The sequence below is a fragment of the Kogia breviceps genome, chromosome 4 (genome assembly GCF_026419965.1).
Source record: "Kogia breviceps isolate mKogBre1 chromosome 4, mKogBre1 haplotype 1, whole genome shotgun sequence".
In the NCBI taxonomy this organism is placed as follows: Eukaryota; Metazoa; Chordata; class Mammalia; order Artiodactyla; family Physeteridae; genus Kogia; species Kogia breviceps.
The window spans coordinates 8,661,837-8,677,377 of record NC_081313.1 but is presented as its reverse complement, the minus strand read 5'-3'; the positions used below and the strand labels follow the sequence as shown (position 1 = coordinate 8,677,377).

General features: G+C 51.7%; 1 protein-coding gene across 1 annotated transcript in view; it reads left to right on the top strand.

The window, feature by feature from the left end:
* Positions 1-3,811, top strand: part of DAP (death associated protein) — a 61,704-nt gene extending 57,893 nt beyond the window's left edge. Inside the window, exons 3-4 of the mRNA XM_059060289.2 lie at positions 482-524; positions 1,970-3,811. Of these exons, the coding sequence (XP_058916272.1) occupies positions 482-524; positions 1,970-2,083 (157 nt within the window). The 3' untranslated portion in view covers positions 2,084-3,811. The remainder of the gene's footprint in view (positions 1-481; positions 525-1,969) is intronic.
* Positions 3,812-15,541: the final 11,730 nt, after the last annotated feature.

Below are 15,541 nucleotides of genomic sequence, written 5' to 3'. Positions count from 1 at the left end.
AAGCTTCTGGAAGCCGTGGACTCTGCGAGGGCTCTGAAAGGGTAGCCCCTCAGCCTATAGGACAGGAAGCTCCCTGGTTGGAGTCTCCCGTTTATCCAGCATGCCCCCGCTCCTGCCCTGCTCCGGGGAGCGCCCAGGTCCGTATCTCTTGAGACCAAAACTACTGTGCTTGCGCATAGTTACAGTTTAAGGTTTAACCAAAAACCGAAAGAGGGCTCTTTGGTGACGCGCCCGCCGTCTGCTACGACCGATCTCCTCTCTCAGCCTGCGGAGGAGGAGAAGCGGCAAGTGTCCTGAGTGCAGCAGCCAGCGGGGTCCATGTGATGAAATAACAGGAAGAGGCGTGCCTCCCGCTTCCTGTTCCCTCCAGAGGGTCCTTGTTTGTCACACGGCCCTGAAACCAGCCTCCACATTCGCGTCACCGGCGTGTTCCTCTTTTGTGAGTCGCGATGGTCAATGTCTTTTCCTTCTTGTCTTCCAGTCCGCCCAAACCGACCGTGTTCATCTCCGGCGTTATCGCCCGGGTAAGAGCCCTTTCATCAACTCGGGGCCTCGGCCCGCAATGTCCTGATTCCTCCTGTCCTCATTCAACCCCACTTGTCCACCCAGGTCCGGAGGTCACTTACTCAGTCGCGCCCTGTCCATGGAGCATCAGGGCGGGTGGGACGGTGGTGACGCGGAGCCCACAGCCTGAGCTGGTGCAGCTGCCTCTCCGCTGTCCTCGCCCGCCTCCCTTCTCTTTAGACTCAGCCAGGGTCGGCACAGGGTTCCAGGCTGATCTGTGAGCTGAGACTGTTTTTAAATTTTAAATGGTTGAACACTTGAAATAAGAACGATATGGCGTGACGTGAAAGTTACGTGGAATTTAAACTTCTGTGTCCATGGATAAAGTTTCGGTGGCACACAGCCTTGCTGTTCGTGGATGTATATCATCTACGGTCCTTTCATACCGCACTGGCAGAGCGTGGAGAGTATGACCTGAAAAGCCTAAAATAGTCACCACGTGGCCCATCACAGAAGATAGTTTCTGCCCTCTGAACCAAACGAATGGGTTTTGGTCACTCTCTTTGCCTTTCAAGAGCCCCCTCTTCTCGTGAGACCTAACGTTTTTGTAACCGCAGACCCCCCCCCCCCAGCAAGCCCCCATATGGGGACTGCACTAGTTCCATCCATCTGTCTGCGGTTCACAGCCCATTCGAGCCCTTGGCATATGATGATGTGTAAAGAAAACGCCACTGCTGGGGACAGCTCAGCACAGCCGTCCAGGGACCGTGGGACAGACGGATGGCACATCTGCTACACGCGAGGAAATTAAATGCCCACACAAATCTGAGGTCACCCCACAGCTCAGCCAGGAGCTCACCATGGCTCTATCCTGCCCGGGGTGGGCTGGACCCCAGCCCCTGTCACAAATGCACAAGAAGGCAATTCCTCCCTGACAAACAGCCGGGTACCTTCTCTGAGACCCGGCTGGTTGAATCTGGCCTATCTCACAGCTTCCAGCCCTGCCCTGTGTGTTTCCTTCCCAACGAGTGCTCCAGGCCCAGCTCGCAGCTGTGGCAGCAAATCTGAATTTAAGACCCTGGATTTGGTTCTGTCTTGCCCCTCAATTAAAAAAAAAAAAAAAAATCACAAGAAGTGTTCTAGCAGAAGAAAGCCATCCAACGCCCAGCTTAGTTCTGAGTGAGTCACGTGGTACCTGATCCCGTGGCGTGGCGGCAGAGACAGCGAGCTTTCTCACCTTCTGGAAGGGACGCGGGCGTTGGTGCCTGCTTGGGCTCTCCAGAGAGCTTCAGGACCCCCAGCAGTCCCAGGAGACAGGCTTCTACCTGCCCACAGGTTCCCCACTCCACCACCCACCCGCCCCGTCCCCAGAGGGCAGCCAGAAGATGCTGGGCTTGGGTGTCGCTCACGTACTCACTCAGCTGTTCACGGTTGATGAGCCAGTGCTTTCCATGTCTCCCGCCAGGGCGACAAGGACTTCCCCCCGGCGGCCGCCCAGGTGGCCCACCAGAAGCCCCACGCCTCCATGGACAAGCACGCTTCCCCGAGGACACAGCACATCCAGCAGCCTCGCAAATGAGTGGCGAGGACCCCGCGCCCTCACCAGCCCTGCCTCCGTTCCCCGACACCTGGTATTTCCCCAGCAAAGAGAACTGGCATTTCTTCAAGACAAGCTCCACTGGGAGATTTAAGACAGAGCAGAGCGCCCCTTCCTTTGCCTTGAAATTCCGTATCTAAAGCTAGAATCAGACCCCAAAGCTTGTTTCCAGGGAGTCCTGGCAGGTGTTGTCTGCGAATCACTGTGGCGCTACAAGTGCCATTAGCAGAAGTTGCCAAGACTTGAGTGAAATGGAATTAATTGTTCAGAGTTTAGCTTCAGTTCCGGTTCATCAATTGCCCTGGTCTCAAAAACAAGCGGGCACAAATTTGGGAGGGTTAGATCAGGTCAGGGGAAAACTCAATCATTTCATGCTTCTCGGTAAGAGGACAATAAAGTCTTAATACCTAGTGGGAGAGAAAGAGATGAGAGCATTAATTACAGAAAAACTGAGCAGGGGGGACTTTTGACACAGGCAACAGCATCACTGCATTTCTCTCCTTTGCGTGATGAGGGGTCACAGCACAGGACGACACCAAGCGCTCCCAGGAGAGCCGGGGAAAAGCTTACAGCTTTGAAACGGCGCTTTCATTCCAGGCGTCATCTTGCTGAAAAACTTGCCCAGAGGGAATACCTTCCAGAATGAGGGTCCCAAGTCCTGCACTGCCCCACCATCCAGACAGGCTTGAGTTTGGGGCCTGATCGCTGACCAGGTGGAGGAAGAGATGCATAGCTAATCCTGGAACACGAGAGCAAAAGCACTGACCACGTGGAAAGACCAGGCGAGAACCTGCCCTTTGTCTCCCTAGGGAAAAGTAGACCTGCCACGCGCCATTGGAGTTAGAAAAGCCTGTCTGTCCATCAGTCCAAGTGTCAGGGACTCCCTCTGCTCAAGGGCCCACGGACCTGGGCCCGTGTTCACTGGGGCCTCTCCAATTATCCTACGCTGTCTGTCCAGGTTTCCTACCCGGAGCTGCCTTAGACCTCTCGCTGGCTGATGGCTATTGGGTGCCCTGCTTCTCTGGAAAGCCAGTGGGCTCGTTTACCCAGATGTTCAAACCTCCCGGAGCAGATGCTTTGGGAGAGGGGGCAGCCCAGCGGGCACGCTTGCCAGCCCGGTGTTCGCCGCGGGCTCAGCAGTGGGCACACCGCAGCCTCTCCGACGCCCTTTCCAGCTCCACATCCGCGACACAGACCTAGCCGACCCAGCCCTCACCCTTCCCTAAGGAAAAAGCCAGCCCTGCTTCACACCCTAAAGGCAACATTTGGTTTCCCATCTCACTGACTTGCGGCGGCAGCCGGGGTCTCACCCTCAGGGCACCGTGTGGTCACCTCTCATAGTTCTTAATCGCTGAGATGTTGCTAAAGACTGAGGCTGGCTTTTAGAGATGCAGACAGGGTGGGCGGCCTCCTCCCGGCCGTCCCCTGGAGCCGGCATCTCAGAAGGATGCTGAGAGCAGGCGGCGCTGGGTCAGTCTGTGGGGACCACTGCACCCTCCGCTGCAGAAATGAAGACGCATCCTTGATACTTTTTAGTGTGGCGGCCAGGACTGCCGTGCTGTTTCCCAAGGTGCATTTTTCTTGTCCTTTTGGCTACATCTGGCATGTATCTGTAGATCACTGAAAGCAAAATGTTCTTCTGAATGAGTTTATCAGTGGTTAACCTCAAGAATAATAATGATTATAATAAAGCTCCTGCTTTTCTTCTCATGGTGTGTTTTTTCTTACATCTCAGAGACTTTTCCTTTTCACTTTACTAGAGTTGCCAGATGGTTTCAATAGAAATACGAACATGCAAAAATGAGGGGTATTTTCACAAACTGTTTCCCAGACACAAAGCCAAACTATTGGACGGCAGGCACCTTGAGTCTCATCGTCTACTTTAAAATGTCATAAAATGGAAAAGCTTAATGAAGTTGATTAAGACACACTCGTTGGGTTCAGCCGCTGGCCCCGCGCTGGGAAGGCCCTCTGGGCACAGACTTCGAAGGCGTGATGAGTAGTAAAGCCCAGGCATGGCTGTGAGCAGCTTTTGATAAATGAGCTAATTTATCCAAAGGTCTTCCGGAACCTTTATGAGCAGGATGAGAAAACAATCGCAATCATTAAACCTCAAGATCCAGCATCAGACGACAGATTTGAGTTGGGAGAGACTTGGAGGTGTCTTCCCCTGATGAGGACCTGGGGGGCAGCCGGGCAGCCCTGAACCTGGCCAGAGTCTGCATCTCCCGATAGCCCTTGCCCCTCCTCAGCCCTTAGGGTCACCCCTGGGCCCTGCAGCTTGTATGCACGTGTCCGTCTCCCTTACTGTTGGGTTTGGCCAAGAAGTTCGTTCAGGTTTTTTCCCTGTAACATCTTACAGGAGCACCCGAACGAACTTTTTGGCCAAACCAACAACTTGAGGCTGGAACGGGGGTCTGACGCATTTAGTGTCACTGGCTAGAGGGTCGTTCTCGGTACATAAATCTGAAGAGAAATGCCAGACACACACTCACCGCGGAGCAGAATCGCCCCTCCACCCCAGGGCTTTTGCTCATCGTTACTAACGCCATTGTCACCTGTGTTAGTTCCCCGTTGCCGCCGTAACAAAGCACCACACGCTGGGCGGCCTAAAGCAATGGCGACGTGTAACCTCACAGCTCTGGGTGCCAGAAGTTTGCCATCAAGGTGGGGGCAGGGCCCTATGCCCCCAGAAGGCTGCAGGTGACGGTCATTCTCGGCCCCTTCCGCTTCTGGCAGCTGCTGGCACTGCTTGGCGACCATCGACTTGTCGCAGCATAAATCCAATCGCTGCTTCTGTTGTCACGTGGACGTCTTCTTGTGCATCTGTGTCCAAATTTCCTTCCTCTTCTAAGGACAACGGTCGCTGGGCCAGTGCCCACCCTGATCCAGTGTGACCTCATCTCAACAAATTAGATCTGCAAGGACGCTGTTTCCAAATGAGGTCGTATGTCTTCTGGGACAGACACTGTTCTACTCAGGACATCAACCATATGCTGAAAAGCCAGAAACCTAGCTGCCGGCTCACACCATTTGAACAGCTGTTCATTTGGTAAATTGCTTTCCTGAAAGAGCTTTACTGTGACAAGGCTTCATCCGCCACAGATTTTGTTACAGTGTTGCTTGCTGGCCATGGAGCAGTCAAAGCCTGTGTGCAGGGGTAAGGGGAGGAGAGCAGGGCAGACGTGCCAAGGGATGGGTGCCCCCAGGCTATGAGCGGCTGTCTACCCCCGGTTTCAGTAGCTCCTGAGACAGCAGCTGTCAACTGCACGCCTCCTCAGATCAGAGTCACAGTGTTTCTACAGCCTACATCTTGTCTTTTGTAAGAGTGCTGCATGGGCAGTGGTCGTCCCATTTTACAGATGGGAAGACTGAAGCTCGGTGCCCAGGGTCCAGAGTCATTGTTAGCCGACATCTGTCCAGGGAAGATACACAAACGGCCAATAATTACCTGAAAGATGCTCGATATCATGAGGCACCAGAGAGATGCAAATCGAAATCACAGTGAGATACCACTTCACACCCACGAAGACGGCTAGGATCAAAAATCCAAATAATAACAAGCGTGGATGAAGATATGGAGAATTCAGAACGCTCATACCGTGCCTCACACAGAGAATGTAAAACGGTGCAGCCCTTGGGAAAACAGTCTGGCAGTTCTTCAAACAATTAAACAGAGTTACCATGTGACCTAGAATATCTATTGCTAGGTATGTACCTGAAAGAAATGAAAACGAATGTCTGTGCAAAAACTTGTACACAGATGTTTAGGACAGCATTATATATAACAGCCAAAAGGTAGAAACAACCCAAATAGGTCCCTCAACTGAGGAATGAATAAACAAAATGTTGTATATATACATACACACACACACACACACACACACACACACACACACACAAATGGAACATTATTCCACTGTAAAATATTCCATTATTTGGCCATACAGAGGAATGCAGTACTGATAATACGGCGCAGGGCTTCCCTGGTGGCGCAGTGGTTGAGAGTCCGCCTGCCGATGCAGGGGACGCGGGTTCGTGCCCCGGTCCGGGAAGATCCCACATGCCGCGGAGCGGCTAGGTCCATGATCCATGGCTGCTAAGCCTGCGCGTCCGGAGCCTGTGCTCCGCAACGGGAGAGGCCACAGCAGTGAGAGGCCCACGTACCACAAAAAAAAAAAAAAGAAAAATGATAATACGGCGCAATACGAGTGAACCTTGAAAACATTATGCTCGGTGAAAGAAGCCAGCCACGGAAGACCACGTATTATATGATTCCATTTATGTGAAATGTCCAGACTAGGGAAATATCTAGAGACAGCAGCTGCTCAGAGCTGGTGAGGGGGCAGGGAGGATACAGGGGATGAGAGCTAAAGGAAACAGGGTTTCTTTTTCAGGTGATGGAAATGTTCTAAAATCAACTGAGAGGATGCTCGCACATGTCTGTGAATATGCTAGAGCCACGGAATCGTACACCTCCTTACGGCAGCCATAAGGAGGGCCCCGGTAACAGTAAGCAGACACACCAGTAACCGTAAAGTGATGCGGGGGGGGCTTGAGGAAGGGTGTGGGGTGGTGGGCTTTGCACTGCGGCAGCCTCACACCTGCCTGGTTCACACCTGGCCCCTGCTGGAGCGAGAAGTTCCTCAATTAGCATCTCTGGACCTCATTTCTCCGCCTGTCTGAATGGGCCATTTTGTACGCAGCGTTTTGTAACATGAAAAGAAAATTGCGGACATTAACCTCCTGGTTAATAAGGAAACCAGTATCAGTAGAACAGGGCTTCCAACGTGGACAACATGCTGGGATGGTGCAGAGACTGTGGGTTAGCAGGGAGAGAAGATTCCAGAAGGGGATGGTTGGATCGATGCCCATCTAGACTGTGTGCCAGAACAGCAGCAAGAAAGCACAGAGGAGGCCGGAGGCCCAGTTAGTGATCAGCGGAGCGGGGCCGGCCATCCTGAGGGCCAAAGGACGCTCTGGGGACCCCGTGTGACCCAGAGGTCGACAAGGCTGGCTTTTGCCCCGGCTCCTGCACGCTGTGCCCCCCGTCTCTGGGCTCATGTCACCCCGGTACAAAGCTCAGCCCTTGAATGGTTTCGGCAAGAAGTCCCCTCACAGCTTACCAGCGTTACTGGAGCAAGTGCAGCCTCGAGAGGTTCTGGAGCGGAGGACATCATCTTCCCGTGCCACCGCCTCACCTGGCTGCCGCCCCTGGAACCCAGAGCCCCGTGCTCGCCCAGGGTCACCCGGGCAGCAGACACCCCCCTGCCAAGCCCCTGGTGGGCCATGTGTGAGGCCCACGGCTGCCCTGGCCAGATCTGGGGAGACCAGCTCCCTTCTTGGCATGTGCCCTCCCGGGGGGCTGAGAAGCCCTGGGATGTTTCCTCCCCGGGCCCGGGGAGAAGGGACTTGCACTGGCCTTCAGGTCCACGCCTGCGGCATCGATGCCCGCCGGCCTCAGAGGACGGCCTCAGCTGCATCCTCAAACCGGAGTCAGCCCCCGATGGAGCTGCGTGAGCCAGCGGCGCAGCCTGGGAGCAAGCAATGCGCCCTCAGCGCCCTCCGCGTCCCACGTCCCCGCTCGGTACCTGCAGGACCTGGGCGGCTGGGTCTTCTTCTCGGCGCTCAGCTCATCGCCAGCAAGAGGAACCCTCCAGAACCTCCCTGATGGGGCTGCGTGAACATTCGGCTGATGTTAACTTCTCATCATGATTGTGGTGGTTGTTCGTTTATGATGTAGGACCAGAGACACCATGAGACTCCACCTGATTAACGCAAATGGCGGGGGGCCAAGGGGCAGGCGCGGAGGAACCCCGGCCCTGAGATGAGCGTTGTGCGCACGCTAACAGCTTACGCCGACTCCAGTGCACCCGCGCACGCCAGCCCGGAACGAGCCCGCTCCCGCACCTGGTTCTGGCTCGTCCACAAGCCGGGTGTGGAGGCCGTGAGCCCGTGTGTGCTCAGGAGCAAGGCTGCAGGTGTGACAGGCCCACGTGACGTGGAGGGACTGCCCGACCCCTATGGGCAGCGGGCTCAGGCACCCCGAGAAAGGGCAGGGCAGCGGGGAGGGCCTGGGGTCGGGTTTTTAATCAATGAATTCTTTTTGAAACATCTGCCTCTTGCCTCTGCGGTCTCTGGGGTTCTTCTGTGGTCCTGCAGCTTTTTCTAACTTCACAGCTGCCATGCTGGTTCAATGCTGCCCTCTGCAAACCCCAAAGTAAACCTTTCTTCCCCAAGACTTGGCATCCTGCTGCCTCTGCAGTATAAAAACAAAAAGAGAACCAAAAACCAAGCATTTCGTAACCCTCCCAGGAGGCGTCTACAGCCTTACGCTCCTGAAGAGCCAAGAGAAGGTGAGGGGATGGTAGCGGTTAACAGGAAATGCTGGGCACTGGAAGTAGCCTCAGCAGTTGTATTAGCCGGGGTTCTCCAGAGAGACAGAGCAACAGGGGATGGGTGATGGATGGATGGATAGATGGATGGATGGATAGATGGATAGATAGATGGATAGATAGGTGATAGGTGATAGATACATAGGTAGATTGATAGGTAGATGATAGATGATAGATAGATATAGATAGATGTAAAGAACTAAGTAGATGATAGATGGATAGATATAATAGATACAAAGAAACAGGTAGATGGATAGATAGAATAGATATAAAGAAATAGGTAGATAATAGATAGATAGATAAAGAGATTTAAAGAATTGGTTCATGTGATTATGGAAGCTCACAAGTCCAAAATCTTCAGGATTGGCCAGCAGGGAGAAGAGCCAATGCAGTTCAAGTCCAAAGGCATTCTGCTGGCAGCGTTCACTCTTCTCTGAGGAGGACAGTCTTGTGTTCTCTTCAGGCCTTCAAGTGATTGGATGAGGCCCACCTACATTATGGAAGGTAAACTGCTTCACTCAGAGTTCACTGATTTAAATGTGAATCTCAACCAAAAACACCCTCACAGACACATCCAGAATAGCGTTTGACCAAATATCTAGACATCATGGCCCAGCCAAGCTGACACAAAATGAACCACCACGGGCGTTCACTGTAGCTCATTTTTCTTGGGATCCTTGAGCATCTTGGATCTGTTTTTACTTTGACCACGTGGAAGCAACTGCACGTGTTCACTACATTCTTTTTTGAAATTTTTGTTTAATCTTTTAAAATGTTTGACTGTGTTGTGTCTTCGTTGCTGCACGTGGGCTTTCTCTAGTTGTGGCGAGCGGGGGCTACTCTTCATTGCGGTGGGCAGGCTTCTCATTGCGGTGGCTTCTCTTGTTGCGAAGCACGGGCACTAGGTGCGCGGGCTTCAGTAGCTGTGGCGCCCGGGCTCTAGGGCGCAGGCTCAGGAGTTGTGGCACACGGGCTTAGTTGCTCCGTGGCACGTGGAATCTTCCTGGACCAGGGCTCGAACCCGTGTCCCCAGCATTGGCAGGCGGATTCTTAACCACTGCGCCACCGGGGAAGTCCCCATCTTTACTCCATTCTGTCTAACATTTAACTTGCTCTTCCAAGCAGACATTCTAAAATTCGATTAAGGGCATTCATGACAAGAGAAAATAATTTTTCCCTCATCCTCCCTTTTAGTCCTAAATGTTATTATAATTCCAACTGCCATGCTTTAAAAAAAATCCAATTTGTCCACTAGAAAAGACCCCACATGATCTAATATAATGAACTGATATAATCTGGAGGATTCGGGACTCTACCCAGGAAGCTTGAACGAGCTTTTTGATTACATTTCAGCTGTCATTCTGCGCTGCCAAGGGTCACCTAAAAAAGAGAGTTCAACCTTTTATAGCACAAGGGCTCAGGTTCTGTGCAAATTAACCAGAAATCCATTTGTGTCATTCTTTAAATAGAGATGCACTGAGAGCATTCGATGCCCTTGAAGCATTAGTAAGGATCTTCATTATCTCGAAGGCAGTGATTTCCACCAGAAGGGTGGGGTGCAATGTTAGCCCCAGAGAACACCGGGTGATGTCTGAAGACATCTCTGGTTGTCACAACTGGGGATTAGAGAGGAGGGGGACGCTAGCAGGTAGCATCTAGTGAGTGGAGGCCAGGGATGCTCATAAAAATCCCACCATGTGCAGGACTGCCCCTGCAACAAAGAAGTATCCAGACCAAAACATCAGCAGTACCGAGGTTGAGGAACTCTATTGGTCCTTATAGACCAATAGACCAACTCTTATTGGTCTTATAGTAATGCAATTAAACAATTAAAGGCAAATTCCCCTCATCTTGAATCTTGAAAAAAGTTTTACATGTGTGTCAGTGACAAGGGCACATTTCGTGGAAGCTGCTAAAGTAGCTCAAGCTTGTGTATGCTTTTCAGTCCCTGGAGCAGAAAACAACAAATTGCTATGATGCAGATTTGCTCCTGGATGCAATGGAAAATTCTAGATAAAGCAAGCCTTTTCCTCCAGTGAGAGCGTGCAACAGCTCTACAGCATAATGATTGTTTTCTCAGACACCGACACAAAGAGGAGCAGAGATGAGTTTCCCTGGCTGGCTTCACTCACCCAGGACAGGCGGGACAAACACTCGGCCTTGTGGCTCAGCTACTTTAATGCTCTCCAGAGAAGGTCTATATAGAAACTCCACTCCAAACAATTGCAGCCTATTTTCCAAAATGGACTGAGTGCGTCTCAAGCTGATTAACCTCAGAGCTATCAGTAAGCGCGGCGGAGCAGGAAGCAGAAGAGGAAAATGAGTCTCTGCAGAGTAGCAGCTAAGTCTGACTGGGGGGAGGGGAACCTCGCGTGGGTGGAGCTTGCCTTCAGCCCGGGCCTGTGTCCTCATCCTGTACCCCTGTCCCCTAGCACAGCTCCGACTCCCACCCCTCCGCAGCCCCTCCTCAAATCCTTGTTTCTATCTCAGTAGGACTGAGGCTAGCTGTGAACTCTTGGGAATGTGGCCATTTCTTACCCCTGGAACTTACACATAACTTCACACTACCTAGATTGTAGACCTGGGAGGCTGACATCCCTCGGTACTGAAAATGTTCAGTGACTTGGTTCTACTTTTAGCTGCACCATGTACCACTAGACTACATCACAAGGCATATGAAAAACAAATTTCATGGAACAAAAGTTTGCAAAAGTCACATGCTTTGTCACAAAATTCTCTACCTTGGGTGCCAAGGCAGTTGGCTAGGCACCGTCAGGTTCAGTCACTTCCCGAGAGCACGGCTTGTCAGGGCGCCGTTACTAACGGGGGAAGCCGCGTGGGACTGACTGCCCAAGTCATTCAGTGTAAATGAGCAGTACTTTCAGTTGCAGGGAGACTCATCTCAACCCCGGTCACCAAAGTTAACAAGCATCAGATGTATCATATCCGAAGCGGAAAGGCTATTAAAGTGTTGGTGGTTCCCGGACCTTCTCAGTCTATCTGAAAACTGGAAACAGGAGTGCTGTGGGCGAACATCCATCCTCACCTAATGGGACCAGTGTGAGAAACCCACATCCTGACAAGTGCCACCTCTCAGCCAAATACACATTGGACCTAAGAAGGGACATTTTAAGAGTAGAAAGGGGGCTTCCCTGGTGGCGCAGTGGTTGAGAGTCCGCCTGCCGATGCAGGGGACGCGGGTTCGTGTCCCGGTCCGGGAGGATCCCACGTGCCGCGGAGCGGCTGGGCCCGTGAGCCGTGGCCGCTGAGCCTGCGCGTCCGGAGCCTGTGCTCCGCAATGGGAGAGGCCACAGCAGTGAGAGGCCCGCGTACCACAAAAAAAAAAAAAAAAAAAGAGTAGAAAGGATCTCTGAACAAAAACAACAATAACCAAAAAAGCCCCCAAAACCATAAACAAAACCTAAGAAACAGTGTCTGGGGTAACCATAGTGAGGTTTCCATACAGCATAATAAGGGAACCCCCTCAAATTACATATAATGTCACGTCATGTATACTTAACAGCCCTTAGCCCACCATGCCAGTTAAATAAGTAATAAAGCCCCTCATATATTTATTGTTTTGGTTTCACAGCTAAAGCTTTTTCTGACTTAATACTAATTTTTTTCAACTTAATAGGGTAAGTCATTTAACTATCCTCATAAAGGCTCTTAACATATCAAAAGGATCTCCCAAAAAAAGCTTTCCTATGAAACAACAACAAAACCAAAGATTATTAATTTGCAGGCACAAAACTGCAACATCTAAGAATGAGAACTGGCATTAGTTTGATAAACAAGTAGTTTTCAAGGACAATTAGAAAACCTGAACATAAGAAGACATGATAAATGGGCATTTACTAATTAACACTTTGTTTAAACCATATAAACTTAACCACAGTGACTATTTTCATGAATCACAAAAGCATCCAAGTAGACAGATTACCCACAGGAGGAGATTCTGAACCTAAATCACCATCATCACCATCATCACCATCATCACCATCATCACCATCACCATCATCACCATCATCACCACCATCACCATCATCACCATCATCACCATCACCATCATCACCATCATCACCATCATCACCATCATCACCATCACCATCATCACCATCACCATCATCACCATCATCACCATCACCACCATCATCATCACCATCATCACCATCATCATGACCAGCAACGTCATCATATCACTGCCATCATCACCATCAGCACCACCACTGCCATCCTTCTCACCTTACTGAGCATTTACTATGTACCAGGAACTCATAGCAACCCTACTTAGTAGACATTGTTATTATTGCTCTTATACAGGTGAGGAAACTAAGGCCTAGTGTGGTAAAAATAATTTATATAAGTAGTAGATGGCAAAGCTAAGATCAATCTGACGCCAACTCGTATGCTTTCCACCACCAGTCTTTAAAGACCAGAGCACTCCACTGTCATTTCCACTCTTAATCCATCCCCCACCCATCTAATTTCCATCACCGCCCTCTGACCACCAGGCCATCTCTGGTGTCCTCTGTCTCCTTACAGAAGAGTTCAGATGTCCCTCTGCTTACACACTTCCCATCAACCAGCAAATGTCACCGCAGGTGACAGTAGGGCCCCCAGAGTTGGAGGAACAGTAAGGTGCTCTGGTTGTCAAACCCTGATTGGCACCTCAGAGACGTCTAGGTGCTGCTCTCAGGATGGGTAACCCCAGGACAGGACACATTTGAAACCCATTCCTCTTGAAGGTCTTCATTGGGCCAGAGTAGGAAAGGGTAAGTATCTTGAGAGACTAGATTTCACTTTCACTGCATGGAAATCCAGCTCTACGTTCTCCTCCTGAGGATGGACCTGTTAGCGAGGCTTCACTTACGCTCCGGGGAGAAATCCATTACATAGCCTTGGGGCTGCCCTTCTTCCTTCTCACCGTGGTGGGAAAGATCTGGACCCAGTCTGGGACACTGTTCTGGGCACTGAGGACACCACGGCAACTAAGTCAAGCACAAGTCATAGAGTCCACTAGACCACGACTGCAGTGTGAGCTGAGATCACCTCTCCACCTGCTCGGAGACCATGTGTGGTCGGAGGCACCCCACCAGGACTGGGGCTCACACAGGGCCTGGGGCTGAAGGGCTCTGGCCTGATTCTCCCTGGGGAGGATGCTAGCACCCTTTCAAACACGCATCTCGCCTCATCCCCACTGCAGGCCATATTAGGCTGATCTACCTTCCATGGGGAGTCACTGGGGTTCTTGAGAGACATTCCCGATCACCTGCTGGGCGTGGAGGCAGAGAAGAGCCGGAGAGCCCTTGAGGACTGTCAGTCAAGGTCATGAGCTCGGAGTCTGTGCTCAGAGTGGCCCCCAGCATCCCTCTTCCTGGGACGGGCGCCAGGCAAGGTGTGTAGCACTCACACGGAGACCCATTCTTCTGTAAGGAAATGACCACCCTGCCAGGATCACAAAGAAAACACGTAGCAAAGCCAGGACCAGACCTTTGTCTGTCTGTCTGTCTCCGGAGACCCTTCTCCACACAGCTTTGAATATGCCTCCTGTCATTTGGTTTAAGTAAGCAAGCCGAGCCTCTCCTGCCCCGTATGCTTTTCTGGGAGGAGAGGCTGCGTCTCATAAAGCAGAGTATTTTCCACATTGCTGCTTCCCCCGAGCCGATCTAGCTCGTTTCTGCCGTCATTTAACATTCTCCTAGTTAAACACCAGCACCCTCATCAACAGGATCCAAGCAGCAATGTCCCGAGAGGCATCTGGTAGCAGGAGAGCCACCATCACCCCCCGCAGCCAGCGGGAAGCAGCTGATGGCCGGTCAGTTCCGCGACTCCCGGGCAGACGAAGTGAGGGCCGGACAGCTGTCCCAGGCGTGTTTCAAGCTTCCTCCAGGAACAGAGCTCGGGCCCCGGGAACGAGCTCCAGAGACGCACGGAGAGCCGCTGGGAAGGCAGCACAGCCCAAATGGGGAGGCCCTCGATACCCTGGATGACCCGTGGATGGAGGCCCAGCCTCAGCCGTCAAGGCCGTCCCGGGGCGGAAACGGAGAGTGAAGTGAGGCTCTTCTCTCTCTGGTCCTGCCTCCGTGGGGTGTAGGGGCTTTGGTCTGGAGGACACTAAGTACACTTGGTGCAGGAACCAGCGGTAACCATACTTTCAGTCTCAGGATGAAAAGGCTTGGCAGGTCGTGGGTGTGGCCTCTGTAAAGCCGAGGAGCTTTCAGAGCCGAGGGGAAGCAGCTGGGTGGGTGGGGATGGGGCGGGGGAAGGGGCCGTGTTCAGAGCTCCACTCACTTACCTGGGCGTCCCACCCATTACGCTAAGTGAAGTAAGTCAGAGAAAAACGAATACTGTATAATCGCACTTGTATGTGGAATTCAAGACAACAAACGAAGAGCAAAAAACCCAGCTCACAGGTACAGAGAACAGACTGGTGGTTCCCAGAGGCAAGACGTGGAGCAGGGTGTGAAACAGGTGAAGGCGTCCAAAAGCCACAAACTTCCCGTTATAAAATAATCAGTCATGGGATGTGACGGACAGCATGGGAACTATAGTTAATAATCCTATGCTGCGTATTTGAAAGTTGCTAAGGAGAGTAGATCGTAAAACTTCTCATCCCAAGAAAAAACATTGTAACTATGTGTAGTGATGGGTGTGAACGAGACATCGTGGTCATTGTTTTGCGATACCTACAAACAGCAAATCATTACGTTGGACACCTGAAACCAATATAATGTTTTATGTCCATTATATCTCAATTATTAAAAAAGAAAAAAACGAAAGAGCTGTCTGGGCACGTTAGGTCTTCAGCGCCTGCTCCACAGCAGATGGAAACATCCACCGCCTGTGGAACTGGTGCCCAGGCAGGTGTCAGCAAGCTTTCTCCGTAAAGGTTCAGACAGTCAGTACTTTAGGCCTTGTGAGCATACGGCCTCTGTTACAGCTACTCCACTGGGCCCTCGGAGAGTGAAAACCACCAGAGACAATGTGTCACTGAGTGAGCAGGGCTGTGTTTCAATACAATCGCATTGACGGAAACAGGCAG